Source organism: Pan paniscus, chromosome 6 (genome assembly GCF_029289425.2).
Source record: "Pan paniscus chromosome 6, NHGRI_mPanPan1-v2.0_pri, whole genome shotgun sequence".
NCBI classification, from domain to species: domain Eukaryota; kingdom Metazoa; phylum Chordata; class Mammalia; order Primates; family Hominidae; genus Pan; species Pan paniscus.
The window spans coordinates 160,786,678-160,813,731 of NC_073255.2; the positions used below are offsets into that span (position 1 = coordinate 160,786,678).

The 27,054-nt window shown below is 35.9% G+C and overlaps 1 protein-coding gene across 14 annotated transcripts in view; it reads left to right on the forward strand.

Annotated features, from left to right (window-relative positions):
* The window catches only part of SPAM1 (sperm adhesion molecule 1), a 41,904-nt gene extending 15,220 nt beyond the window's left edge, over window positions 1-26,684 (forward strand). For 4 of the 14 annotated variants that reach the window (XM_055115353.1, XM_055115351.1, XM_055115352.1 and 1 more), the window contains exons 2-6: window positions 14,347-14,431; window positions 16,516-16,627; window positions 20,000-21,159; window positions 21,632-21,721; window positions 26,112-26,667. In XM_055115353.1, the coding sequence (XP_054971328.1) occupies window positions 20,206-21,159; window positions 21,632-21,721; window positions 26,112-26,597 (1,530 nt within the window). In that variant the 5' untranslated portion in view covers window positions 14,347-14,431; window positions 16,516-16,627; window positions 20,000-20,205 and the 3' untranslated portion in view covers window positions 26,598-26,667. Of the gene's footprint in view, window positions 1-14,346; window positions 14,432-16,515; window positions 16,628-19,999; window positions 21,160-21,631; window positions 21,722-26,111 lie in introns of all 14 variants that reach the window. The other 10 variants (XM_055115355.1, XM_055115357.1, XM_003815455.5 and 7 more) reach the window with 8 other exon arrangements.
* Window positions 26,685-27,054: the final 370 nt, after the last annotated feature.

A 27,054-nucleotide genomic window follows, 5' to 3' on the forward strand; every position in this document is an offset into this window, starting at 1 on the left:
TTATTTTTACATGCACATTGAAGCCTTCATAGAAAAAAATGAAAACCCAAAGAAACAATTAGGATAGCAAGCTTACATACTTTTAAAACAAAAATGTTAAATTGTGGAGAAGTGACAAAATGGGAAAGGGGTTTAACCTTCTAGGAGTAGTAATTTGTGGAAAATGACTAGGAAATGTATTGGGGAACTAATGGAAGATAAGAATTATTTTAATAGGATTGTTTGTACAGATCCATTTGAGCACTGACTCCCAGTCTTCATAAGAATGTTCTCTTCTTATGAGAAAGGGTTTGCAAACTATTCATCCAACAAGGGATTAACATCTGGAATATACAAGGAACTCAAACAACTCATCAATGAAAAATAAATACATACATCATTTGATTAAAAAGTGGGCAAAGAATCTGAATAGATATTTCTCAAAAGAAGACATACAAATGGCCAAGAAGTACAGTCATACTCTGTATAATAATGTTTTGGTCAATGATAGACCATATATATATATACCATTGTGGTCCCATAAGATTATAGTGGAGCTGCAAAATTCCTATCATCTAATGATGTTATAGTCATTGTACTGTCATAGTGCAACACATTACTTCTTTTCTATGTTTAGGTATGTTTGTTTAGACACATGAATACCTACTATTGTGTTACAATTCCCTACAGTATTCAGTACAATAACATGTTGTACAGACGTATAATCTAGGAACAATAGGTTATACCACATAGTTTAGGTGTGTAATAGGCTATATCATCTAGGTTTATATAAGTACACTCTATGATGTTCCCACAATGATGAAATTACCTACAAATGCATTTTAAATAACATATCCTTGTTATTAAGGGACGCATAACTGTATATAAAAAATGCTCAACATTGCTAATCATCAGGAAAGTGCAAATCAAAATCATAATTAGATATCATCTCACTCCAGTTAGAATGGCCATTATCAAAAAGACACAAAATAACAAATGCTGGTGAGGATATGGAGAAAAGAGAACTCACACCTTGTTGATGGGAATATAAATTAGTACAGCCATTATGGAAAACAGTAGGAGTTTCCTCGAAAAACTAAAAAATGGAACTATCATATTACCCGGAACTCCCACTACTGGTTATATATCCAAAGGAAAGGAAATCAGTGTGTTAAAGAGATATCTGCACTCTCATGTTTATTGTGACACTACTCACAACAGCTAAGATATGGAATCAAGCTAAGCATCCATCAGTGGATGAATGGATAAAGAAAATATGGTATATAAACCTAATGGAATACAATTCAGCCATAAAAAGGATAAAATCCTGTCATTTGCTGCAACATGGATGAGCCTGGAGGACATTAAGTGAAATAAGCTAAGCACAGAAAGATAAATACTACATGTTCTCACTTATATGTGGAAGCTGGAAACGTTGATCTTATAGAGGCAGAGAGTAGAATAGTGATTACTAGAAGCTGGGAAACGGAGGGAGGGGGAATAGGCAGAGGTTGGTAAATGGATACAAAATTACAGCATGACAGGAGGAATAAGTTCCAGTGTTTTATAGCATTATAATTAACAATTTATTGTGACTATAGTTAACAATAATTTATTGTATGCTTTCAAATAGCTAGAAGATTTTGATTGTTCATAATATGAATGGTGAATTAGATGACAGATATGCTAATTACCCTTATTTGGTTATTATGCATTGTATACGTGTATTGAAACACACACCGTACCCTATAAATAGGTAAAATTATTATTTGTCAATTAAAGATTTAAAAAGAGAATGTTGTCTTCTTCCTAATACAGGGAGGGTGCCTGTACACGGGAAATTTTATGTCTTGTTTTCGGCAGGAAGGAAGAAAGCAGAGTGCCCTTCTTGCATCTTCAATCACTCTCAACTCAAAATAACTAATATGCCAAAGTGGCATATTTTGGGGTAGCATGTCCTGAATCCTTTCATAAGCATTGTGCTAAGTGTTTTATATACATTATTTCATCAAAATTTCACAAGGGACCTATGAGATAGTTGCTTTATTGCCCATATTTTACAGTTTAAAATACAAACAAAACTAAAGCACAGTGAAGTGAAATAGTTTGGGCAAGATCACATTGCTACTACATTGAGAAACCAGATTCTAGGCCTGTTGATCCTAATCTAGAAAACTAAATTACTTAGTCCGGTAGTTTAGGTATTTACAGACGTTGCTTAAGGAATTCTCAGACAGATAAGAATTCTCTTCTTGTTGCTGAAGAGATTAAAGAGATTAAGTAACTTGCTAAGGCTAGTTAATTAGAAAGTGGCTGCCCTTAGGATTTAAAACCCAAGTGTGTCAGCCTCCAAAGTTTTTGTGTATTCAAGTGATTTAATCCATTCCACAGTTAAAAAATACATTTTATACTGTTACTCAGTAGACATACACATACAAATATATAACTGATAGAAAAGGTTCATAAAACAATACTCACCCTTATTCATGCAATGACACTCTGGTACTTCTTATTCTATCCTAACCTATTTTATCCTATCCTATTCTACACTATTATAGTCTATTTTATGGGTTTTTTTAAAAGGCTTATTACAAGCAATTAAATTTACTTTATGACTCACTATAGGTTGTGACCTTCAGTCTGGAAAAAATGCTAGGTATAGGCTTACTTAATATCATTTTCTTGTATTACTGTGTTCTCAACTACTCTCTGTTGTGCTTAAAATAAATTGGACTACTTAAGTGAAATTTAGTTGTGGCTTTGTTGTAAGACTAACAAGTTCATATGCCTGCTGCACAGTAACAGTGCAATGCACTGAGACAGCAGTGTTTGCAGCAGAGAAAGAGTTTATTGATTGCAGGGCAGCCAGGTTAGGGGATGGGAGGAGACTCTCAAATCCATCTCTTCAAGGATTCCTGGGATGAGGTTTTTAAGGGGATTGTGGAGGACAACGGGCTGGAAGATTAGGGTTATTGATTGGTTGGGGTAAGAGGGATGAAGTCATTAGGATGTGGAAATTTTATTATTTGGTAAAAGGAGACGAGTTAGCTCCTCATGGGGTCCCTCAGACCAGCTGGTATCAGTAGTTTCACTGGTACACAGGACTTAAAAAACATCTCAAAGGGAAAACTTACATTTAGTAATGTTCAAGTTGTCATGTAGAGCAGTTAGGGGGAACTGCAATCTTATAGCAGTCTACGTGATTCTGCAGCAATAGGGAAACAGTGTAAGGAAGTGGGTCAGAGAGCAAGCTAACCTAATGTTTAATGCTGAGTGTGCTGCAGGCTTGGTTTATCTTAGTTCTCCCCCTCCCTTCTTCCCTGATAAATTCTATAAAGTTTATGGGAATGGTTTCACTCGGTAATGCTCTTTCTAAATAGATTTTAGCTAGAGATGGTCTCAGAGTGGAGGGGCTGACTGAATTCTGCTGCAGAAGTGTTGTTTTAGCTCTCCAATTTCCCTTTTAATGAGAAGCATGTGATCTCTATGGAGGCAAAACACCAGCAGTGTCTCAGTTTATTGGTGGAGATAAAGGGACAATTGTAAATACAACTTGCTCTGAGTTTCTACAATTTGAAATGAATTTTGCTATGTATAACTCTTCCTCCTCCCACCTCACCTTTCTTATTAACCACATTCTTTACAGAAGACTTAGATTATTGTTATTACCCCCGAGCATCTCTGTATTGTCTAAATCAGTATCCATGGCAAATATTTCTTTAATGTTCTTAGGCTAGGGGTTTACAATCTCTAAATTTTTATAGAGATACCCCTAATCTAATTGCATACATTGGCTTTTATGGCTCCCAAAATGTCAAAAGGAATCCTCTCCACACCTATTACAGTTATCTTTCTCATAGTTCGGAATAAATGCAAATGAGCCATAATAAGCAATATTTAATAATATTGGTAGTCCAGGGGAAATAACTCTACACTTTAGAGTCACATAGCTTCTTAAAAAAACACTTCAGGCCAGGTGCGGTGGCTCACGCCTGTAATCCCAGCATTTTGGGAGGCCAAGGTGGGCGGATCACAAAGTCAGGAGATCGAGACCATCCTGGATAACATGGTGAAATCCCGTCTCTACTAAAAATACAAAAAATTAGCTGGGCATGGTGGTGGGCGCCTGTAGTCCCAGCTACTCGGGAGGCTGAGGCAGGAGAATGGATTGAACCCGGGAGGCGGAGCTTGCAGTGAGCCGAGATCGCGCCACTGCACTCCAGCCTGGGCAACAGAGACTCCATCTCAAAAAAAAAAAAAAAAAAAAAAAAAAGACGCTTCATAGGTATCATTTTACTCATTATCCCAGCATTCCTGGAATTTAGATAGATTTAGGAATTACTGATGTATTTTTAAAGAGTTAAGTGATGCTTAAAGATTGAATAATTTGGATCTTCCAGCTGTGGTATAATAGAACTACAAATTGAAATAAAGCCTCAATTCTTTTCTGGATCTGAGTTCCTTAGTCTTTTTAGACATGTGTTTCATCAGCTTCCACCTCCCATGGGCAGATGGAAGACAGTAAGGATAGAAAGTAAAAGGTAAAAAGTGAATGTGAGAAGACAGAAAAAAAGTCATTGTCAAGAAAGACATTAATAAATGTTTCTAGTGTTGTTTTGTGGCACAAGTATATTCAAATCTTGTACCATATCACATTAGTTAGAAAGAATGGTGGCAGTTGGTGCTGGGAAGATGTTTGATTACCTAAGACTTTAGTTATAGTTTTGCTATCACAAAATGTGCTTTTTTTTTTTTTTCCTTAAAGAGATGGAGTCTCACTGTGTTGCCCAGGCTAGAGTACAGTGGCTGTTCACAGGCATGATATGGGCACAGTGCAGTCTCAAACTCCTGGCCTCAAGTGATTCTCTGGCTTCAGCTTTCCAAGCAACTGGGACTACAGACACATACCATCACGCCTGGCTGTAGAAAATGTGTATTCTTAAGGTAGACTTCAAGACATAGCTTTTTAGGAAGATAAATAATAAGCCACTTACCACTCTGATAAGATTTTTAAACAAGTCACCTATCCTAAGGAAAAATTCAGTCTGCATCCTAAGTGCTCCATTTAGAGGCTTGATATCTCTATAGGCATCAGATGCCTTAAATAGATAAGAGGAAAAATACTTGTTGCATTATCTTTTGAAGGTGAGCTAATATATATTTATTGGCATTTATCTTCAGCATTGGTTAATGTGCTTAGTTACAATTGATGCGATTGGGTCCCTATTGCCTTTGGACAAAGGTGTTTTCTGTTTGTGTTTGACTATAGTGGCTATTTGAATCTTTAATACAATCCCATATGTAGAAGATTTAGTAACTATGACTTTGGCAAATCATAGAAATGAAACCCAAAAGTCATCTGACTGGTCGAGAGAAGAGAAACACTGGTTATTGCTAATAGACGGTTTATTGCAATCCCATAGCCCTCATTATGGTTATTATACTTTTGTGAACTTCATTACGCAATGCACCAGTAATAATAAAGGTGTTTGTCATTCTTCTTAAACTTCAGCCTAACTTGGTACTAAGCCCTTTGCCTTAGTGCTAGGCAGCTGAACCACTGTAATCGCAGAACCGGGATTGGTCCTAGGTTTTTTTTTATAGTGGGATGTTGGATTGACTGAAAGTCAATTATCACTGATCTCAGCCTGGGGTTTAAAAAGAGACATTTGAAGAGAGCATCCTCAGCAAAGCTATTATGTTTTTAATTAGCATCTTGCATTTAGATGATCTTCAAGTCTTTTTTTTTTTTTTTTTTTTTTTTGAGACAGGGTTTTGCTCTGTCGCTCAGGCTGGAGTGCAGTGGCGCGATCTCGGCTCACTGCAAGCTCCGCCTCCCGGGTTCACGCCATTCTCCTGCCTCAGCCTCCCGAGTACCTGGGACTACAGGCGTCCGCCATCATGCCCGGCTAATTTTTTGTATTTTCAGTAGAGACAGGGTTTCACCATGTTAGCCAGGATGGTCTCCAACTCCTGACCTCGTGATCTGCCCGCCTCGGCCTTCCAAAAGTGCTCGGATTACAGGCGTGAGCCACTGTGCCCGGCCTCAAGTCTTTATTCAATTACTTCATTTCAATCATATCTGGGTGCGTCAGCCTTACGCTTGCCTACCAAAGACATACTAGTCTTCTGAATAATGCTTGTGTTCTGTGGCTTCTGGATGACATGCTTGGTTTTTCTTTGAATATTTTGACTTTAAGTTTCATCATCAGCCGTAATTTTGAGTTTACTTAAACTCAAAGGACATCAAATTCGTTTAGTTAATTAACTAATTAACTAATTTAGCATGCACAAGAGGAGAGACAAAGATTTTCTGCTAATCAAACTCTAATCAGGCTCATTTGTGCATTATTTTTGTCTAAGTTTCAGACTCTGGGCTTGGGTGTCCTTCCTTTCAGAGTCCAGTTCTAGCAAGAACCTGCAAGTCAGTTTAGCAAGAATTCCCCATCTTCTATTTCAGATTACTCTTGGGGGTTCCTCATCCTCCGTCACCCCCCAGGAGATGTCTGATCACCCTGGCCAGCCTTCAGTAAGAGTACTGTTAGGTTGTTTTCACCAGAACCTGCCTTACCTGAGATCTTTCCTCTTAGTAATTTTCTATCCTGCTGATCCCCACCCTGCCTTTTGGCTACAAATTATCACTTTTCCTTGTTGTTTTTGGAATTGAGCCCAGTATTATACTGAGGTTTTGTTTCCCCTATTGCAATTGTTTTTTTCTGAATTAAATCTGTTTTCACTGCTGTAATTACTGCTTACTTCTTTTTTTTTTGACTGCACTGTGGCTTCTGATTGGTGGATTTAGTTTGTGTTTGAACATCTTCATTTTAAAGTGTCACCATTGGTCATAATTTTGAGTTTAGTGAAATTTAAAGTATATCAAGTTCATTTATATAATTTACTAATTAACTCACTTAGCATGCATCAATTGGGTACCAATTGATGAGTGGCTCTGAAAATTGAACAATAAACTAATCCTAAAATTAAAGGTGTATTATATGCATTCTTTAATAAGCTCTGAGACCTACAAAGATATTTTGGACATAAAATGTTATTCACATTTTTTTCCCCAAAGGAATTATCTTCCAAGAATAAGATGAATTATTTTCTTATTTTTAATACAACATAATTAGTATTGACTTACCATGCTTTTTTTTTTTTTTTTTAATTTTAAGAGATGGGGCCTCACTTTGTCATCCGGGCTGGGTTGTGGTGGTGCAGTCACAGCTCACTGCAGCTTTAAATTCCTGGCTTAGAATGATTCTCCAACCATAACCTCCCCAGTAGCTGGTACTACAAGCTCATACCACCATGCCCAGCTAACTTTTTTATTTTCTATTTTTTTAAACATGGGGGTCTTCCTATGTTGCCCAGACTGGCCTCAAACTCCTGGCCTCAAGTGATCCTTCCGCGTTGGCATCTCAAATCTCTGGAATTACAGCCATGAGCTATGGTGGTGCTTGAACCTATAATGCATTTTTAAAATGTGAAAGTACTAATATTTCTTATAACACATCAATGTAAATATTGAGTCAATGCTGAAGAATTCAATATTTCCAATTCATGTTAAATATTGAGTCAATGCTGAAGGATTCAATATTTCCAATTCATGTTTAATGATTGTGATTTTCTAGTCTCTTACATATATTAATTCCTAATTACACCATTACAATAGGACAAGTTTACTGTACAAATTGGACATGTGTGAGTTATATCTCTATGTTTCAAAAGAGTAATTAAATAAAATTTTATTTTGGGAACTGCTCTTGAAGGATTTCATTATTTATTTGGCTCTTCTTTTTCTCCCTCCCCTCTCTCTTCCCATCTTAAAAAGCAGGATTCTGTAAACCAAAAGGTATCTGAGACAGGTCTCAAAACATTTAGAAAATTAATTTTGCTAAGGCTATGGACACACCTGTGACACAGCCTCAGGAGGTCCTGACAATGTGTTCCCAAGTTGGTCGGGGTGCAGCTTGCTTTTATACATTTTAAGGAGATGTGAGACATTAATCAATATGTGTAAGATGTACATTGGTTTGGTGTGGCAGGGCGGGACAACTTGAGGTGGGAGCTACCAGGTCATAAGTAGATAAGAGACAAAAGGTGGCATTCTTTTGAGTCCTTGATCAGCTTTCCATTGAATATACAATTTAGTCTGGCTCAGTGAATCTGCATTTTTACATAAACAATAGGGCAGAGGAAGCAATCAGATATGCATGTCTCAGGTGAGCGTCAGTGGGATGACTTTGAGTTCTGTCTGTCCTTTGTTCACAAGGAATTCCCTTGTGGGCAAATTGTGAGGGAGGTATGTAGCTTTTTACCTTTGTATCTAGCTCATTTAGGAATAAAATGGGAAGCAGGTTTGCCTGACATAGTTCCCAGGTTGACTTTTTCCTTGGCTTAGTGATTTGGGCGTCCTAAGGTTTATTTTTCTTTCACATTCTCCCCTTTTCTTTTAAAAGTCTTTCAGAAAAAGCATTTTAGAAGAAAATGGGTCCCTGGTGTCAGGTTTTGTCTCATCCCTTGTGGCTAGGGCAGTTTATTCCTAGACAGGTAGGTCCCACATTATTAGTAAAGCTCATTTTTAGCAGGTTGTGAAATCTCACATTCTACAGAAAGAAAATAGGGAGAGGAAGGGAGAAAAACAACAACAAACGAAGAAGTGAGCAATACTGGAAAATTGATATAGGCACTATTACTCTGAAGTCTATGAATCAGTAGGCTGGTATGAAAGTGGTTTATGTATGCAAATAGGTTGCTGTTATTTTCTTCTAAAGTTTAAGTTGTCTAGCTTCAGTTTGCAGGACTTTAAAAAAGCACAGCTTAATTTTTAGTGATTTCAAATCAGGAAAAATGGGGAAAAAGAGGAATAGAAGAAAAAATTTAATAGATTATTTTGTAGACTGGTAGTCAGGAAAAATTTTAGAATTCAGTCCAAACTGTAAGTTCAGTCCAAATAATAAAAATTGAAAAATATTCGGCAAGACTAGAATCTAACAACAGGTGTACTACAGTTATTTACTGCCTCAGAGACCTTTTTTCTAAACTGTAGCTTAAAACAAAGGTCTCTGAGATAGTTTGAAACACATTTTTTCTTTCTCCAGTCCTATTTTCACTAAAGACAAGTCAAAGGACAAATTCAGCTGCAAAATAAGTTTTAGTCTTATTATACTTGGCCATAGTATATGCATAAAATCAGCAAGAATAATTGTTTCTTTTTTAAAAAATTGGCTTTGCTGAAACTTTATTCCATAAGGATTCTCAGATTTGACTTTAATGCCTTAAGCCCAGCCCGTGCCTGCAAATACCTGTATTAATGGAGTGAATTCCTCACCTCAAGGTCCCAAGGAACCTTGGGGCTCCTGGGACTGTCAGAAAGTGACATTCTTTACTTACCACGGGTCAGCAACCTGTGCAGGGACTGTGTAGACAAGATATAAGATCAGCTTTCTGAAGGGGCTTTTATTGCCTCTTTAATTCAACTTTGATTCCTTAAAGGAGTCTGTATCTGAAAGAATTCCATTCCAGTAAAAAACCTTGGTAAAATAACTAGTGTCTACAATTATGTCCTGTTACAAAAGAAAACAAATTCTTATTACACTTATGCAAATAACTATATTGCTATAAGTTAAGCATACTTGCAACTAGTTTCCAAATTTTGGAGAAATCAGGTAGAGAGAAATATGCTCCAAATTTTGTTTATAGGAGTATACTTTACTCAATTATTAAAAGCTGTGAATATTTCAAAAGAAAAGTTTTTCTTACCTCTGATAAACAAAGGATCAGCAACATTTTAAGCAAAAAGTAATAAAAGGATTTATTTCAGTCTTCCATGCGGTTTAGTCTATGCAGTTAACTCCTGTTCTGCTTGATATTCATGAACATTTCAGCTCTCCTTAAGAATCTTGGAAGTTTTTCCTCTATTCTAGTGTCACAATCTCCAAAGTTATCAGAAACCTGCCTTCAAGTGCACCCGTCAGAATCCTATGCTGGTTATAATGCCACCTTTTGAAAAGGATAAAAATAAAACTGCAGATGACAAAAGTCTTAGAACAGTCATAGTTAAATACACAATTTACAAGAAAATTGGTTACTTCTGTGGCATACAACAATTTCACATAATAATCATAATTATTACTGATAACATATGCTAAGATGTATTAGAAGCACAGGAATTTCATACAATTTTGGAACACAAACTAATTACACATTTATGTAAATATAATTCAAAGAAGGTTAAACATTTTTTCATATTTGACAATACTTCCTGTATGATTTTATTATATCAAATAAACCAAATATCTCTTATAAACTTTAGGGAACTAATATCAATAAATTTATGAGGACCAAAATTAGAATTTGATTTTGGAAAGTGTTTCAAATATAAAATGTTTAGAACCCTTGATATCACAAAATAGGATTACAGTCATTGTAAAGTAAGTCATTTATTTAGCCAAAGTGATAACTCAAAGATTAAAAAAACGAAAGCAGAAACCTTTATCTTTGAGAGAGGAGACCAAACAATAAGCCTTAATAAAGACAGAATGAAGTTAGTTAAATATGTCTCTCAAATCTTGTAAACTGCCTGTAAAACTTTAATTATCTTGACCATAAGATATAATTTCCATAAGCCTTTTTATAACCTTTATAACCTTTTATTAAGAAGTGGGTTAATGCTCCAAGAAAACCTTATTAATCTAACACAGGAGTCCATATTCTGGTCTTGCCTCAGCGTGCCTTCAACATTAATGGTTAATTTATAGAGAAACTGAACTTATTTTTTCTCAAAATCAGCCCTTATGATCTCACATGCCTAGCTCTTCTGCTATAGTCCCTGGGCCCTGAATTGAATAGTTTTAGTTTCTGGCCCTGTATCTCATGAACACAGTTTATTTTGATTGGCATCTTCTACTGGGTCTGAAGATGAGGCTTTAACTGCTGTCGGTTTTTAAGATTTAGCAAGATTTGGGGTCCTTTTTAGACTCAGAAGTCAAAGCCCTGTACTCAATGACACAAGGACTGTAAAAGCACATGGAGAAAGTTACACGGATGTAATAACCTTAATTAAATAAAAATTTAATCTCAGTTTTTTTCCTAAGCAAACCCAAACTTAGTAATAATGACATAGAAATTATTTTGATAAAATGTAAAATCTGTTTGTTAGGCCCAGTTACCAAAAGGCAAAAGAAAAGAACTTCTGCAATGTGACTGCTGTTCCCTGTGGGAAGTTCGTTTAGATAATCCTCACGTCAGACCTAATGAGAATGGCACTTGAATTAATTAGTCATAGGAGGTGCTTCCTGAGCAATTTAAAGCCAAGAGCACAGAATATTATGTTGGAAGAAAACATTTCCTTTAGACCTTCAAGATAAAACATTATTAGCATCAGGCCAAAACAATTATGACCCAAAGAAAAAACTTACAGTAGCTGAAAATGAATTGAAGGACAGAGCTATAATTTCAGTCCTTTTAAAAGGGGAGAGAAACCTGAAAACAAAGAGACACAGTAAAAGTTGAACTTTGCATACAAAAAATTATAAAGTCCTGTAATTTTATTAAGAGTAAAGCAATACCTTAAGAAAATCTCATTATTCTAACCAATTATTTAGTGTATAAGTGGGGTTTTAAAAATATTAAATATAGACAACTTGATCATATAAAAGTTTTTTTTCTTTTCATAAACCTTCTTATTATGACTTACCCAGACATTGGGCATGGTTGTCCTGAACATCCCTCTTTCTTTAACAACCAGTCATTTTATTTTAGGACAAAAATTTACCATACAAGATTCTTTTGCATATAAAATTATTTTTCTTTAAGCTTTCTTACCAAAAATACCTCTTTATTTCTATAACTTTCTTTACATCTCTCTTATTTCCAGGTTACTCTTACCTTGTTTTATACATAACCTTTAAAAAAGTTTGAATTAGACAAAAAGTATTCTTCTTTTAACATTTTGGGAGGTTAATTTTGGGAGGAAAGGCAATGAAGAAGATTCTTCAGAATGCACCTCTGAATTAGAATTAGGATCCTAAACAACAGCTTCCTAGGAGGAAAAAAAAAAGTGAAGAACACTTCCTGTAACTGTCCTCAGCCAGCTTTAACTTTGTTAGCTTTTGTCCACCATTACACATGCCAAGGTCAAATCCTCTCACAGTACAAGGTAATCTTTGGTACCCTCTAAAGCCAAAGAGGTCAGGTAATGCAAATACAGGAGAGCAGACCTTTAGACCTAAGAAGAATCTGCCCATGACTCTTGAAACTCTACAAAGAAAACAGAACACCCCAAAAAGGGGCAAGAGGTGCCTGTGTTCTGAGTTCTTTAGGGGGTTTGAGTCATTAGAAGCCTCTTTAGATTTTCCCTGGTATTGAAGATGGTGAAAGGGGAGGAAGGAATAGGGTGAAGAAAAGTAAATGAAAGAACAGTTGTTTTTTAAGACAGAAAGCAAACACAGAAACCAAGCCCCTGTTTTTTTTTTTTTTTTTCCCCTTTCTTTTGTAGCTGTGAGGAATTTCAGCTAATTCAGACAGACCTTGTTCCCCATAATTTGTAATTCTCATTCAGATTTGACCAAGTCAGGTAGAGTTGGTCAACTCTGGGACCAGAGAGAAAGACCAGAACAAACAACAAAAAACCCCAACAGTATGATTACTGAACACTCTAATGGTAAGGAGAATTAAGACCAGCTGACTGTTAATCACAACTTTATCCAAGACAAAATCCCAATTCAGCTACTTACCAAGGAGTGGGTCTCAGGCTGAAGACAGCTCTCTACCATCCTAGAAGCAGGAAAAAATTCAAACTGCAATTCCCTGTTGGAAGTGAGCTCAAATTACAGAGAGGATTTACCTGCCTTCCATTGTCATGAAAGCAGAAAAACTTGCCTTCCTTGTTGGAAGCAAGTAAAACTCAGAAAAAGAGTTGCACAGCAAAATAAACGTTAGATCTCAACCAAATTTTGGGTGATTGGGGATTCTCTGGAGGGAGGGAAGCTCCCAGGCCTCAGCAAATTGTCCTGTTGGTTTGGGCCATAGAAGCTCAAGCTGGTACCAAGCCCAGTTGGAGATTTGTCAAAGGTCCAGGGGCACCTCCATGCAGAGTCCCTTCCGTTGGTCACCAAATTGTAAACCAAAAGGTATCTGAGATATGTCTTAATACATTTAGAAAGTTTATTTTGCCAAGGTTAAGGACGTGCCTGTGACACAGCTTCATGAGGTCCTGACAAATGTCCTCAAGTAGGTTAGGGTACAGCTTGCTTTTATGCATTTGAGAGAGACATGAGACATCAATCAGTATGTGTAAGGTATACATTGGTTTGGTCCAGCAGGGCAGGACAACTGGAGGTGGGGGGCTTCCAAATTGTAAGTAGATAAGAGACAAAAGGTTGCCTTCTTTTGAGTCCTTGATCAGCCTTCCACTGCATACAAAATTTAGTCTGGCTCAGTGAATCTGCATTTTTATATAAACAATAAGGTAGAGGAAGCAATCAGATACGCATGTCTCAGGTGAGCCTCAGTGGGATGACTTTGAGTTCTGTCTGTCTTTTGTCCAGGAGGCATTTCCTTGTGGGCAAATTGTTTGGTAGGTGTGTAGCTTTTTTGAATTTGTAGCTGGCTTATTTAGGAATAAAATGGGAAGCAGGTTTGCCTGACATAGTTTCTAGGTTGACGTTTCCCTTGGCTTAGTGATTTTGTGGTCTCAAGATTTATTTTCCTTTGAAAACTCATAAAAGTAATATTTTTCTATCATAAAAAATGTCCAACCTGTTTTATCATTTTGAAAATGTTAATTTTAATTTGTTTTATTAATTTTTAAAGGAGACATTATTTTTCTTTTATAATAAATGCTGTATTTTCTTGAAAACTGTTCCATGAAGTATATGCTTCATTTGTATTACACTAGAGAAATATGTTATTAATTTAACCCAATGCTGAGCAATAAGTCCAGGTGCATGGCTCAAGCCTGTAATCCCAGCAGTTTGGGAGGTCGACGTGGCAAGATCACTTCAGCTCAGGAGTTCCAGACCAGCCTGGATGTCATAACAAAACCCCATCTCTATAAAAAATTTTAAAAATTATCCAGGTTTGGTGGTGTGCGCCTGTAGTCCCAACTACTTGGGAGGCCGAAGTGGGAGGATCACTTGAGCTTGGGAGTTGGAGGTTGTAGTGAGCTAAGATGGTGCCACTGCACTCCAGCCTAGGCAACAGACTGAGATTGTGTCTGAAAGATTGAATTTGCTGAGATTAAAACACCGCACACACACACACACACACACACACACACAGAGACAGGTTCACACAGTAACATTTCAAAAGATTAAATCTTCCTTTAATTGACTGGGCAAAGGGCTGTCTTTTCTCACCCAACAGGTTAAATACTGCAGAGCTAATAGATTGGAGTGACTTCTGACCTAGTCACATCTTAAAGGAAAACTTTTCAGTTTTTACTTTAAAAGTAAGTTGCCTTTTGTTCTTTCTACTGCATAGCTTAGTAGGAAAAAGCAGGTACTGTTTTGCAAAAAAAGATAAAAAGTTCTGTAATGTGCCACATTTTGAGCAGTTTCTTCAGCCTCAAGAATCTCTGGCTTGTTCAAAACATATCTGGGTGACACTGGGAAAGTTAAGACGAGGCTGGAAAGAACCAAAGGAGAGGAATAATTATGACAATAATAATAAAGGGGAAGGAAAAAAGAGTTGATGAAATTTCACCTAAAATGGGATTAACTTATCTTGTTGAATCAAGTTATCTATTTCTGGTCAATTTATTTATAAAAAACAATAGTTTAAGAAGTTTCTTAGAAAAAAAATCTTACACAAAAGCTCCTTTCATTCGTGAAAATACTTGTAAATATTTTTGCTTTAGGAGAAAATATGTGCTTTCAGGGATATTACGCTGGTCTCTTAAAAGTTTCCTTAAAATTCTTAGCTTGGAGTCACTGTTACTTGTAACTGGAGGTATTAGTCAGCCTTTGGGTTGGACTTATGAACTATGTACCTTGGAAATGCCACACAACCTACCAAATGTGATGAGGATACGAGGGCAATCAACTTGGGGCCTACCGCTCATGTGGAAATTTGCTTTTCATTTTTCATGTTAAAGAATGATTCCCATATTATGTACAGAAGTAATTTAGAACACTAAAATTATCTCAGTATCCTGAGGCTTCCTGAGGCTGGAGGCCATTTTCAGTATTGTAACAAAGTTTAGTAGTTTTGAGTGAGGTCTGTAGAGAAATGGAGACTGAGGAGGTGCCTTGTGAATGACTTAGATTTGGGGCTCCCTTTGCTCCTCCCCCTTTGGTAATGTTATGGTTTGCTTTCACCAAAGTTATAGTCTTGCCTTTTTCAATATTTGTCCATATTTCTGAATTTTTAAAAATATTTATGATAATAATTTATATTCAAAATCTATAACAATTTTAATGGTAAGAGGATTGTATCTAAATTCAGTTCTTAATTCCATTGACATAATATATACATAAACTCACAGGAAATGGGAATTCCAAAAGGTAGATTCTGAAGGCAGTGTCTTGACTGACTTCTATATCTGTTATGATTCTCTAGAGAGAAAGCATTTATCATGGAAATAAAGCGTTTGTTGTGGAAAAGAAGAGCTGAGGACTAAGCCAAGAAATTTGGCTCTTTTTTTTTTTTCCTGTCTGATACTCTCCTCTCCTTAACTCAAAAATCCTAATCTTCCCATAACATCATGTTGTATACCTTAAATATACTCAGTAAAATTTATTTGAAAAAAAATTTCTCAATCATCAACTCCTCTTCCTTGTACAAGAACAAGAATCCCCTGTACAAGCATCCTGGTAGATAATGTGTGGAGAGGTTTATGGTTATTTGTCTTTCCTCACTGAAGGGAAGCTGAGATTCAAGTTTGTTCTGGCAAACTATTTTCTAACATTAAAATTGTATTTGTTTCCACTTTTTATTTGAGAAACAGTATGATAGTTGGATGAAAGAAAATTAGAAGATCAGAAATACATAATGGACACTCAGAAAATACAAATATTCTTTCATATTTTTGAATATTTTTAATTCCTTAAGCATGCACTTACATGTTTTTGTATACTTCAACTGTGTGTATTTTTGTATTTTATTTCACTTTGTATTTTAGGCAAACTTATTTACATGTTGCATCATTATCTTTGTAACTAGTTCTGATATCTGCATACATTCTTTCAGGATGAAATACTGTATTTAAGCATTTCTTATCATTGGTATTGCTTATCAATTGGGTATTGAATTTGCTTTTTATTTTTTTTCATTTCATAGATGCTACAATACATAGTGGTGAATACTACACATGTGAATATCTACACGTAGCTACATAATTTTTATTACAAAATCATTTTGAACTTATCCTTAGACAAGGGATTCCTAGTTCAAAGGATTTAGCTAGCATGTGTTCCAGTGATAAAACGCCTTTACAACAGGAATAAGAGCTTAAGTAGAATTTTAGATATATTCAGAATTTTAAGTTTCTAAATCTATTTTGAGAGAAAATAATCTTTTTTTTTTTTTTCAAAGGGATGCTAATGACTAGCCAATGCTCTAGGAAGACATTGAGACCAGCCAACTTCTTGCCTTGATAACTACTGAAGAGACATTGGGTGGCTGGATTTTGAAAGCAGACTTCTGGGTAAGTGTCATTGTTTGGGTTTGGGGGATAGCAAAGACTTAGCAGAAGTGCTTTAAGAAGGAATTATCTGCACAATGAGCAAGGAAGACACTTAAAAATGCAACTTTAATAGGTATAAATTGAATATAGAGCTTAGGAATACTAGTGGAGAGATAAGGTCAGGCATTATTACCTGGGGTTAAATTAGTTAAGATTTTCCGGGAGGATGAGGTTCTCTATTAGGGTACCTATGTATTTATTTTTTATTTTGTAATAGTATCTTTTTCATTAAAAGACATTTAAATTTAATTTTATTTTAGATTAAGGGTTACATGTTCAAGTGTGTAACATGAATATATTGCATAATGGTAGGGTTTGGGCTTCTAGTGTACCCATCACCCAGATTGTGACCAATGTACCCAACAGGTAATTTTTCAATCCTCATCCCCCTCCCAACCTGCTCCCTTTCAGAGTGCCCAGTGTCTACTGCTTCCATCTTTATGTCCATGAGTACTCATTGTTAAGTTCTCATTTAAAAGTGAGAACATGCAGTATTTTTCTGTGTCTGAGTTAGTTCATTTAGGATAATGACCTCCAGCTCTATCCATGTTGCTTCAAAGGGCATGATTTTATTATTTTTTTATGGCTGCATAGTATTCCATAGTGTATATATACCAAATTTTCTTTTTCCAATCCACCAATGAGGAACACTTAGGTTGATTCCATGACTTTGCTCTTGTGAATAGTGCTACAATGAAGATTTGAGTGAAGCTGTCTTTTTTATATAACGATTTCTTTTCCTTTGAGTAGATAGCCAATAGTGGGATTGCGAGGATGATTGGTAGTTCTATTTTTAGTCCTTTGGGAAATCTCCATGCTGTTTTCCCTAGAGGTTGTACTAATTTACATTTCCACCAGAAGTGTATAAGTGTGTCCTTTTTTCTGCATCCATGACAACATTTTTTTTGACTTTTTAATAATAGCCATTCTGACTGGTGTAAGATGATATCTCATTGCAGTTTAGACTTGCATTTCTCTGGTAGTTAGTGATGTTGAGCATTTTCTCATACATTTATTGGCCTCTTGTATGTCTTCTTTTGAAAAATGCCTGTTAGTGTCCTTTGCCCACTTTTTAATTGGGTTGTTTGTTTTCTTCTTCAATTTTGTTTGAGTTCCTCATAGATTCTGGGTATTAATCCTTTGTCATAGGCACAATTAGCAAACATTTTGTCCCATTCTGTAGGTTGTCTGTTTACTCTGTTGATGATCTCTTTTGCTGTGCAGATGCTTTTTAGTTTAATAAAGTCCAGTTTGTTCCATTTTTGTTTTTGTTGCATTTGCTTTTGGGGTCTTAGTCATAAATTAGTCTGTCTAATAACTTAGTCTGTCTAGGCAAATGTCAGCTTTTCTCTGTAAACAGGTAAAGTTCTCTATTAGACACTTCAAACAAAAAGAAGACGTTATTCTTGATGCTAACTTCTAGGTCTAATCCTCAATTTTGTGCCAATTCTCTGTTCCAAGGCTTTGCATTAGATTTATGCTGAGGAAAAATATTTCATTGAGTAAAATTTCAAGCATAGAAGTGTCCATTCTTTATTGAAGACTTCTATGGGTAGAGACGTTCTCAATAGGCTCATTCTGCCCCATGTTTTTCTTTTTCCTTTCTTTCTTGAGACAGAGTCTCATTCTGTCACCAAGGCTGAAGTACAGTGGTGCTATCTCAGCTCCCTGCAAACTCCGCCTCCCAGGTTCAAGTGATTCTCCTGCCTCAGGCTCCTGAGTAGCTGGGATTACAGAAGCCTACCACCATGCTTGGCTAATTTTTGTATTTCTAGTGGAGATGAGGTTTCACCACGTTGGTCAGACTGGTCTCAAACTCCTGACCTCAGGTGATCCACCTGCCTTGGCCTTCCAAAGTGCTGGGATTACAGGCATGAGCCATCATGCCCAGCTCCCCATCTTTTTCTTACATAAAATGAACACGTGGAAATAGATTTAAATGTTAATTTCAATAAGGTTAGCTTACTCCTTCCCTGAGATACAGGGAAAGCTAATCCTTTATTCCATTTCCTTTTCCCTGTCCCTGCCATTCAGGCATTAGTATTGATGGTTGGTATTTAAAAGCAATTAGTTTTTCCCCCTAATATTATTTTAGGTGAAGATTATCTAGGTCCTGAATAAAGAAGTTTATAAGTATTTAAACTACAAGAATATTTAGCTACTTTATATGTTCTAAACATGAGGGAAAATTCATTATCTTCAAAACATGAGACTATAATAGTCCTTATGATTTTATTTTATTCTGACTATGGTGATCTCTTTAGAGTCATTTATTTTTCAGCAATGGGAATGACTGGATAATTTGCTATGGTAAGGACACATGTTCCTGGGAAGAACAGTATAATTCTTGTTATAATTTCATATAGCGGTGTACTACTAATCTAATTAAAAAGAAAGTTTCCAATTCCCTCCTAGAATCACAGAACATTTAACTATATCTTCTTGCAGGTAATTTTTGCAAATACTAAATGCTGAGTGTATACATAATTTAATTTCTTGACCTTTGCCCAGACCATTTTATTGTACCACTTTTGTGGTTTAATACAGCTAAAGTATGTGCTACAACACTTCACTTTGTCACGATCAGAATCACAACACAATCTTACTTATCAAATGCTATAAAAAGATGAAAATCTATATATTGCTTTTCTTAAGTTAGGCTAGAACTGATCCTTTTAGTAGAAAATACAAAGTAGTAAAATGTTTTATTAACTTTAGGCATGGGAGTACATTATTGTAAGATGTGATCGAGCAGCGTACCAAGGAGCCTTTTAGCTTGTTTGGTAGAAGTTTTTGGTTGATTCAATAAATTCAACCAAACTGTTGATTTACTACTTCTGGCAGAAGTGAGTTTGCTCCCCTTCGAAAAAAAAAAAAGCAAAAAAAGAGAAAAAAAGAAAGAAAGAGAAAAATGAAATTTCACAATTCTATGAAAGGTTGTTTTAGTATATGGCAGACCGCTAGAAAGTGGTCTTTCAAGAAGCAAGAAACAGAATGAGAGGATCAACTTGGAATTTATTTTCCTTCAATGGGCTTTTGCTAAGGCATTGCTTGGTACAGCATTCTGTACAACCAGAAAGGCAAAAGGAAAATAGCTACATTCTCCTCTCTGTAGGCCCAGTAGTGATTTGGGAAGATGAGAAAAGTGTTAACTAGTATAGAGTTTGTATCATACATGAGAGGAAATAATTTCATAGATTCAAACACAGGAGTAGGTCCTCCATCTTCTAAAATGAAATTAAACCCCCTGCACTTAAAGTTGAGAACTTGGTGAAGCTTACATTCTTTATTATGAAATGCATCATAACAATGTATTCTGTATTTCTTTTTCAGTTATAGGTGATGCAACTTGAAAAACAATCCTGAAACATGAAACAAGAATAATAATATTTAAATGTAACTTAATCATTATACCTCTTTATCCATCAAAGTGAATTCATTCCATTCCCTTTCATCTGTGCTCATACTTTGCATCAGATATTGGGTAAACCAAAGTGTGTAGGAAGAAATAAATGTTTTCATAGTAATTACTCTTTACAATGGGAGTGCTAAAATTCAAGCACATCTTTTTCGGAAGCTTTGTTAAATCAAGTGGAGTATCCCAGATAGTTTTCACCTTCCTTCTGATTCCATGTTGCTTGACTCTCAATTTCAGAGCACCTCCTGTTATTCCAAATGTGCCTTTCCTCTGGGCCTGGAATGCCCCAAGTGAATTTTGTCTTGGAAAATTTGATGAGCCACTAGATATGAGCCTCTTCTCTTTCATAGGAAGCCCCCGAATAAACGTCACTGGGCAAGATGTTACAATATTTTATGTTGATAGACTTGGCTACTATCCTTACATAGATTCAATCACAGGAGTAACTGTGAATGGAGGAATCCCCCAGAAGATTTCCTTACAAGACCATCTGGACAAAGCTAAGAAAGACATTACATTTTATATGCCAGTAGACAATTTGGGAATGGCTGTTATTGACTGGGAAGAATGGAGACCCACTTGGGCAAGAAACTGGAAACCTAAAGATATTTACAAGAATAGGTCTATTGAATTGGTTCAGCAACAAAATGTACAACTTAATCTCACAGAGGCCACTGAGAAAGCAAAACAAGAATTTGAAAAGGCAGGGAAGGATTTCCTGGTAGAGACTATAAAATTGGGAAAATTACTTCGGCCAAATCACTTGTGGGGTTATTATCTTTTTCCGGATTGTTACAACCATCACTATAAGAAACCTGGTTACAATGGAAGTTGCTTCAATGTAGAAATAAAAAGAAATGATGATCTCAGCTGGTTGTGGAATGAAAGCACTGCCCTTTACCCATCCATTTATTTGAACACTCAGCAGTCTCCTGTAGCTGCTACACTCTATGTGCGCAATCGAGTTCGGGAAGCCATCAGAGTTTCCAAAATACCTGATGCAAAAAGTCCACTTCCGGTTTTTGTATATACCCGCATAGTTTTTACTGATCAAGTTTTGAAATTCCTTTCTCAAGTAAGTAAATCAGGGTATGAGGGCTAGGAAATGAAATTCACAAAAGATGTTGATTGAAATTTAATATTATTTTTGAAGGGAGTGAAATCTAGCTTTTAATATTAGTCAGGAATGTGTACACAAGTAGATCTACATTATTATATGAATGCAAAACAAGAATACGCTTAATCTTTAATGTAATCTCTTTATCTCTTAGTAAGCCGGGAGAATTAGGTAGTATAGACAGTGTAGGAACTCAGTTTCTTTTTTTTTTCTTTCTTAGGCCTCGTCTCTTTTCAATAGAAGTGATTGAAACAATAATAGTATCTTATTTGTTTTATAGTAAGGCAATGGCTGTGTAAGAGATAGAAATAGTGGGGAAATATTAAAATTATTATTATTGGGTCAGCATGCTTAGCTTTTGTGTTGCTGTCCAATGTATAGCACTTTCATTTCATTTTTATCTGCTAACTCTTTCTGTCACATTTTCCAGGATGAACTTGTGTATACATTTGGCGAAACTGTTGCTCTGGGTGCTTCTGGAATTGTAATATGGGGAACCCTCAGTATAATGCGAAGTATGGTAAGTTGAATTGGTAGAAAATAGGTGAAAATGTTTCTATGTTTAATGTTTTTGGGGATTGTTTTGGTATTAAATAAGAAAATAAGTAGTACTATGCTTGGCATGTACTAATAGGTGCTCAGTTAATACTGGCTGAATCAAAATACATTTGTGTGGTGGTTGTAAGGCAGAAAATAGTATACCCATTTTCCAGTGGGGAAATAGAAATTTAGTGAATAATTGAATTTCTCTAGGCTACATGACTATTAAGAAGCAAAAACAGGACTACAATCTCAATTTTATGGCATGGTGTTTTGTGTCAGAAGATAGGTCCTTGTTCCTTTACTCTTGTTTAATTCTCTATATCAGATCTTTATCCCCCACCTCATCAACCTTCTTGACTCAATAGGAAAGCTGTTGTATGGACATTGCTGAGTTGAAGCTGAATTTTTTCTTCTCTGGTGGTTGTGGAAATACCAATGATGAACATGCCATGAAGAATGCCAGATGAAGCTCATGGCCCAGGGGTCCTATCTTAGGACCTCAGCGAATAGTCTATACTCTAGTAGTCTAAGAAAGCCTTTGAGAAGCATTATATTCATCTCTTATTCTTTGGATAGAATAGACATGACATAGTCTTTATTTAAAAATACTCAACAGCAGTTACATTTATGAGAATTTTTTAAGGTAATCTGAGCCCATCTGCCTATTTTGCATAACTCTTTTGTCTTTAATTTGATCTCTAATATAAAGAAATAACAGAAAATATAAGTTCAGAAGAAGGTATATGGCCCTTGGTAAAGTATTTTATGTGTCAGAAAATCATTGTAAAATGATAATTTTCTTTAGTAAATTCTTAATTTTTATTAGTTGTTTCCCCAAATCCATAAACTCCCTTCTCAAATGTCCTATTATTTAAAAACTTATAAATATTTATAAGTTCTCCATACTATTTTCTTTTCTTTTTAAAAAAACTGAAAGCTCCACTCTTACTCTGAGGAGGAGTGAATCAGGCATTCCTCAATGAATAGGATGACATGACATACTATTTAACTGTCATGCTTGTTTTTTAATGGCACTTTAAGCTTAGATTCAAATTCTACTACTATGTCTCTCAAATCATCTTCAGTATTATCCATACCAGAGACAGTCCTTCAACTTTTATATGATTATTTTCTCCTTAATGGCATTGTCCCAAAATTGTTCCCTATAGACTCTGTTGTATATATTTCTGCTATCTTTCTCAACTTCTGATCATTTTAAATAATAGATCTATCATTACTTCCCCTTTTTTCTATGCCATTTGTAATCTATAGTCATGGATTACATGTCATGTTTTCTCTGATTCATTGACAACTTAAGAAACCAATAATTGCAAGTTTACTTGCAGTTACTGGAACTGACATAAAACAAATGCAAATGAGCCATTTCTTTTCGTTCCATTTTATTATATCTGGTGGTGTGACAGAGCCAGCCCTACTGCTCCCAGCTGAGACCTAATTGTTAAATATTCAGGGATTTTGTGAACCAGTTGTTAATCACTGCCATTATTAAAAATTAAATGATAAAAACTTACAATAAAAAATTATGTTAAAAACAGGTGACACATTTCAATATACCAATTATTTTACCTCATTTTACCATGATCCATGCTCTTGAGATTATTTACATCTTTTGCATCTTTATAAATGGAAATACTATGTAATAATGTGCTACTTCACACCACGGTACCATAATGTGTAATGGTGGTGTACTTGATTCCCAGATCTGCATTCAGTAATGTTTGGGAGGTAGCTTGAAATTGGCCATGGCAGGAGTATTTACACTATGGATATATATACAAATGATAAGAACCAGGTCTTACCTATTAGAGAGCCAATTTTAATGTATTTCCATAGACTACAAAGTAGGCAGGTTAATGATTCTCAAGCCATTCTCATCCTTTTACTACTCTTTGTGTAACCCTTATCTCTGTGGAGTTGAGAAAGCAACTGCAATGTTATTTGAACTTGGTATAAACTCTCATGTCCCTTATATTGGGAACATAGTGTTGAAGAATATTGACAAAGTCTATGTACTCTTGGAACTTATGAGTACTTAAAAAGTACACAAGTAAGAGACATATTTGATATGGTAAGTGCTATACAGAGAATTAAAACAGAGATATGGAGAGTTTAACAAGGAAGTTATCAGAGAAGGGCATTGTCTAATTTAAAGCTGCCATCTGAATGACAAGATGAAGTCAATTGTGTTAAAAATTAGAGGAAAGACCATTCCAAGCAGTGGGAACAGTAAATGCAGTTTGAAATGAACCTGCCGTGCTAGTGAAATAGCTACTATATCTAAGGTAGAATGGATGTGGGAAGGTTGTACAAGAGGAAGAAAGGGTTATACAATGTCACACTGTGCACAAGTCAAGAGAAGAAGTTGAATTTCATTCAAAACACCATTCAAAAATATTGGATTGTTACGAAGATGGATGGTGTATTAGTTTTCTATTGCTTTCATAAAAATTACAACAGACTTAGTGGGTTAAAAAAACAGAAGAAATTTGTTATCTTGTAGTTCTCAGATCAGAAGAAGTCCAATATGGGTTTCAATGGAATAAAATCAAAGTGACAGCAGGGCTGAATTCCTTTCTAGGAGAAGATACTTTCTCATTTGGGTTGTTGGCAGATTCACTTTCTTGTGCTTATAGCAATGAGATCCCCATTATCTGGCTGGCTACTGGCAAATGGCTATTTCCAGCTTTTAGAGGCCAGTACATTCCTTAGCTCATGGCCCTCTTCTTTCTTAAAGTCAGCCAAGGTGGGTTGAATCTCTCTTACACTTTGAATCTCTCCTTCCTTCACTTTATCTTTCTAACCCAGCTTGAAAAGTTTCTATACTTTCAAGGACTCATGTAATTACATTGAGTCCATTTTGATAATTCAGGATAATCTCCCCTTCTGAAGATCCATTCCTTAATCACATCTGCAAAGTCTCTTTTGCCACGTAAGTTCACATTGTCACAGGTTCCAGGGAATTAGGATGCAGACATTTTTGGGTATCAGTTATTCTGCCAACAATAGATGGCATCATCTCAAGGAAGATGAAAAGAAATATATTCAGATGGAAGCTGCCAAGATTCCTTCACATGCCTGCATATCTACCACTGCCACTTCCTTTGGCCTGATAAAGGATTAGCACAACTACCTCACTCAATGGAACTGTTGATTATGAAAAAAAGTGATCAACTTCAATATTTCTCAAAGGACAGTGTCCAGGGTTTAGAACATACCAGTCTCAAGATGAAGAGGAATCATTTTAGTTAGTCATCACTCATACTCTGCCAAATTTGTAAAAGAGTTGTCATTATTTACCCATAACTTGACTATATATAACATTTAATAGAAAGTATAGTCAGTTGAACCCGTTTAATGTATTCGAGCCAGCAATTTATAAGCCATCCTTTTCCATGCTATTTAAACTTGTCTGGCAGGTGAGGCATGGTGGATCACGCCTGTAATCCCAACACTGTGGAAGGATGGGGTGGGAGGATTGCTTGAGCCCAAGAGTTCAAGACCAGCCTGGGCAACATAGTAAGACCTCACTTCTACCACAAAAGAAAACCAAAATTAGACAGATCTGGTGGCATGTGCCTATAGTTCCAGCTACTCAGGGGGCCAAGGCAGGAGGATTGCTTGAACCCAGGAGATCAAAGGTGCAGTGAGCCAAGACTGCACCACTGTACTCCAGCCTGGGCAACAGAGTGAGACTTTGTCTCAGGAAAAAAAAAAATTGTCTGACAAATGTGGTGCTTCTTACATTTATTTATAATTTATTGAGGGTCAACTGAAGATATGGTAGGCCCCTGTGTTATGCACATTTATATGTATTTTTCTTTTTTATCTATTTTTATAACAACTTTATGAGGTAGGCATCATAATTATCCTTATTTTCCAGATGATAAAGCTGAAGCATAATCAAGTTAATCAATTTGCCCAAAGTCACCCAGATAGGAAACTAAGAAAGCTTAAGAAATTCCCAAGTTCCTACAGCTAGTCACCAATGGAACTGGGACTCCAATCAGGGCAAATGTCCTAGAGAACATACTCTAACACACTTTAACAGCTGTAGCATTCTATCCCCTGATTATGTTATGAATTACAGAGGACGAGCAAGGGTAAGGAATACTAAGCCTCAATTAGTCAATTATTCAGTGGAATGAAGTGGCATGTGAAACTTATAAGTCTTACAAAAAGCAGTTGGAATAATCTTGTTGGTTAAGGTAAAAAAGAAATTATCTTCTACTTCTTGCTATCTCTGGTTTTCATTCTTCTGTAAAAAAAATTGCTTAATACACTAAATTAATTCACATTTGAACTAACTTGTCCTTTGATATTCTGACTGTCTTATAATAATTTTACAGAAATCTTGCTTGCTCCTAGACAATTACATGGAGACTATACTGAATCCTTACATAATCAACGTCACACTAGCAGCCAAAATGTGTAGCCAAGTGCTTTGCCAGGAGCAAGGAGTGTGTATAAGGAAAAACTGGAATTCAAGTGACTATCTTCACCTCAACCCAGATAATTTTGCTATTCAACTTGAGAAAGGTGGAAAGTTCACAGTACGTGGAAAACCGACACTTGAAGACCTGGAGCAATTTTCTGAAAAATTTTATTGCAGCTGTTATAGCACCTTGAGTTGTAAGGAGAAAGCTGATGTAAAAGACACTGATGCTGTTGATGTGTGTATTGCTGATGGTGTCTGTATAGATGCTTTTCTAAAACCTCCCATGGAGACAGAAGAATCTCAAATTTTCTACAATGCTTCACCCTCCACACTATCTGCCACAATGTTCATTGTTAGTATTTTGTTTCTTATCATTTCTTCTGTAGCGAGTTTGTAATTGCGCAGGTTAGCTGAAATGAACAATATGTCCATCTTAAAGTGTGCTTTTTCGACTAATTAAATCTTTGAAAAGAACAGCTCTTGTTGAAAGATCATTTTTGGAAAGTTCTTTCTGAATAACTATACCTAGGAAATGATGATTTTCTTTGAACTTGACAAACACTGCTATATTGTATGAATTCTCAACCATGAGTTCAGGGATTTGTATTCCAGGAGTCAATAGCTTATGTAAATTCTGCAGTTTAGAGTACAGAAACTCATATTATCTGTTTCACTTGCAAAACTGCCAGGATTGTTTTAACACTATCATTCTGCACAAGATACTGACATTTTGATAAAATAAAACTTGATATAGAATGTTTAAGAACTCGAAAGTGAAAACCCTTTCAATACAAGCCATCAATAACATGTAGAGTGCTTGGATATTTCTATTTCTCCTCTGCTCAGAATCAAGA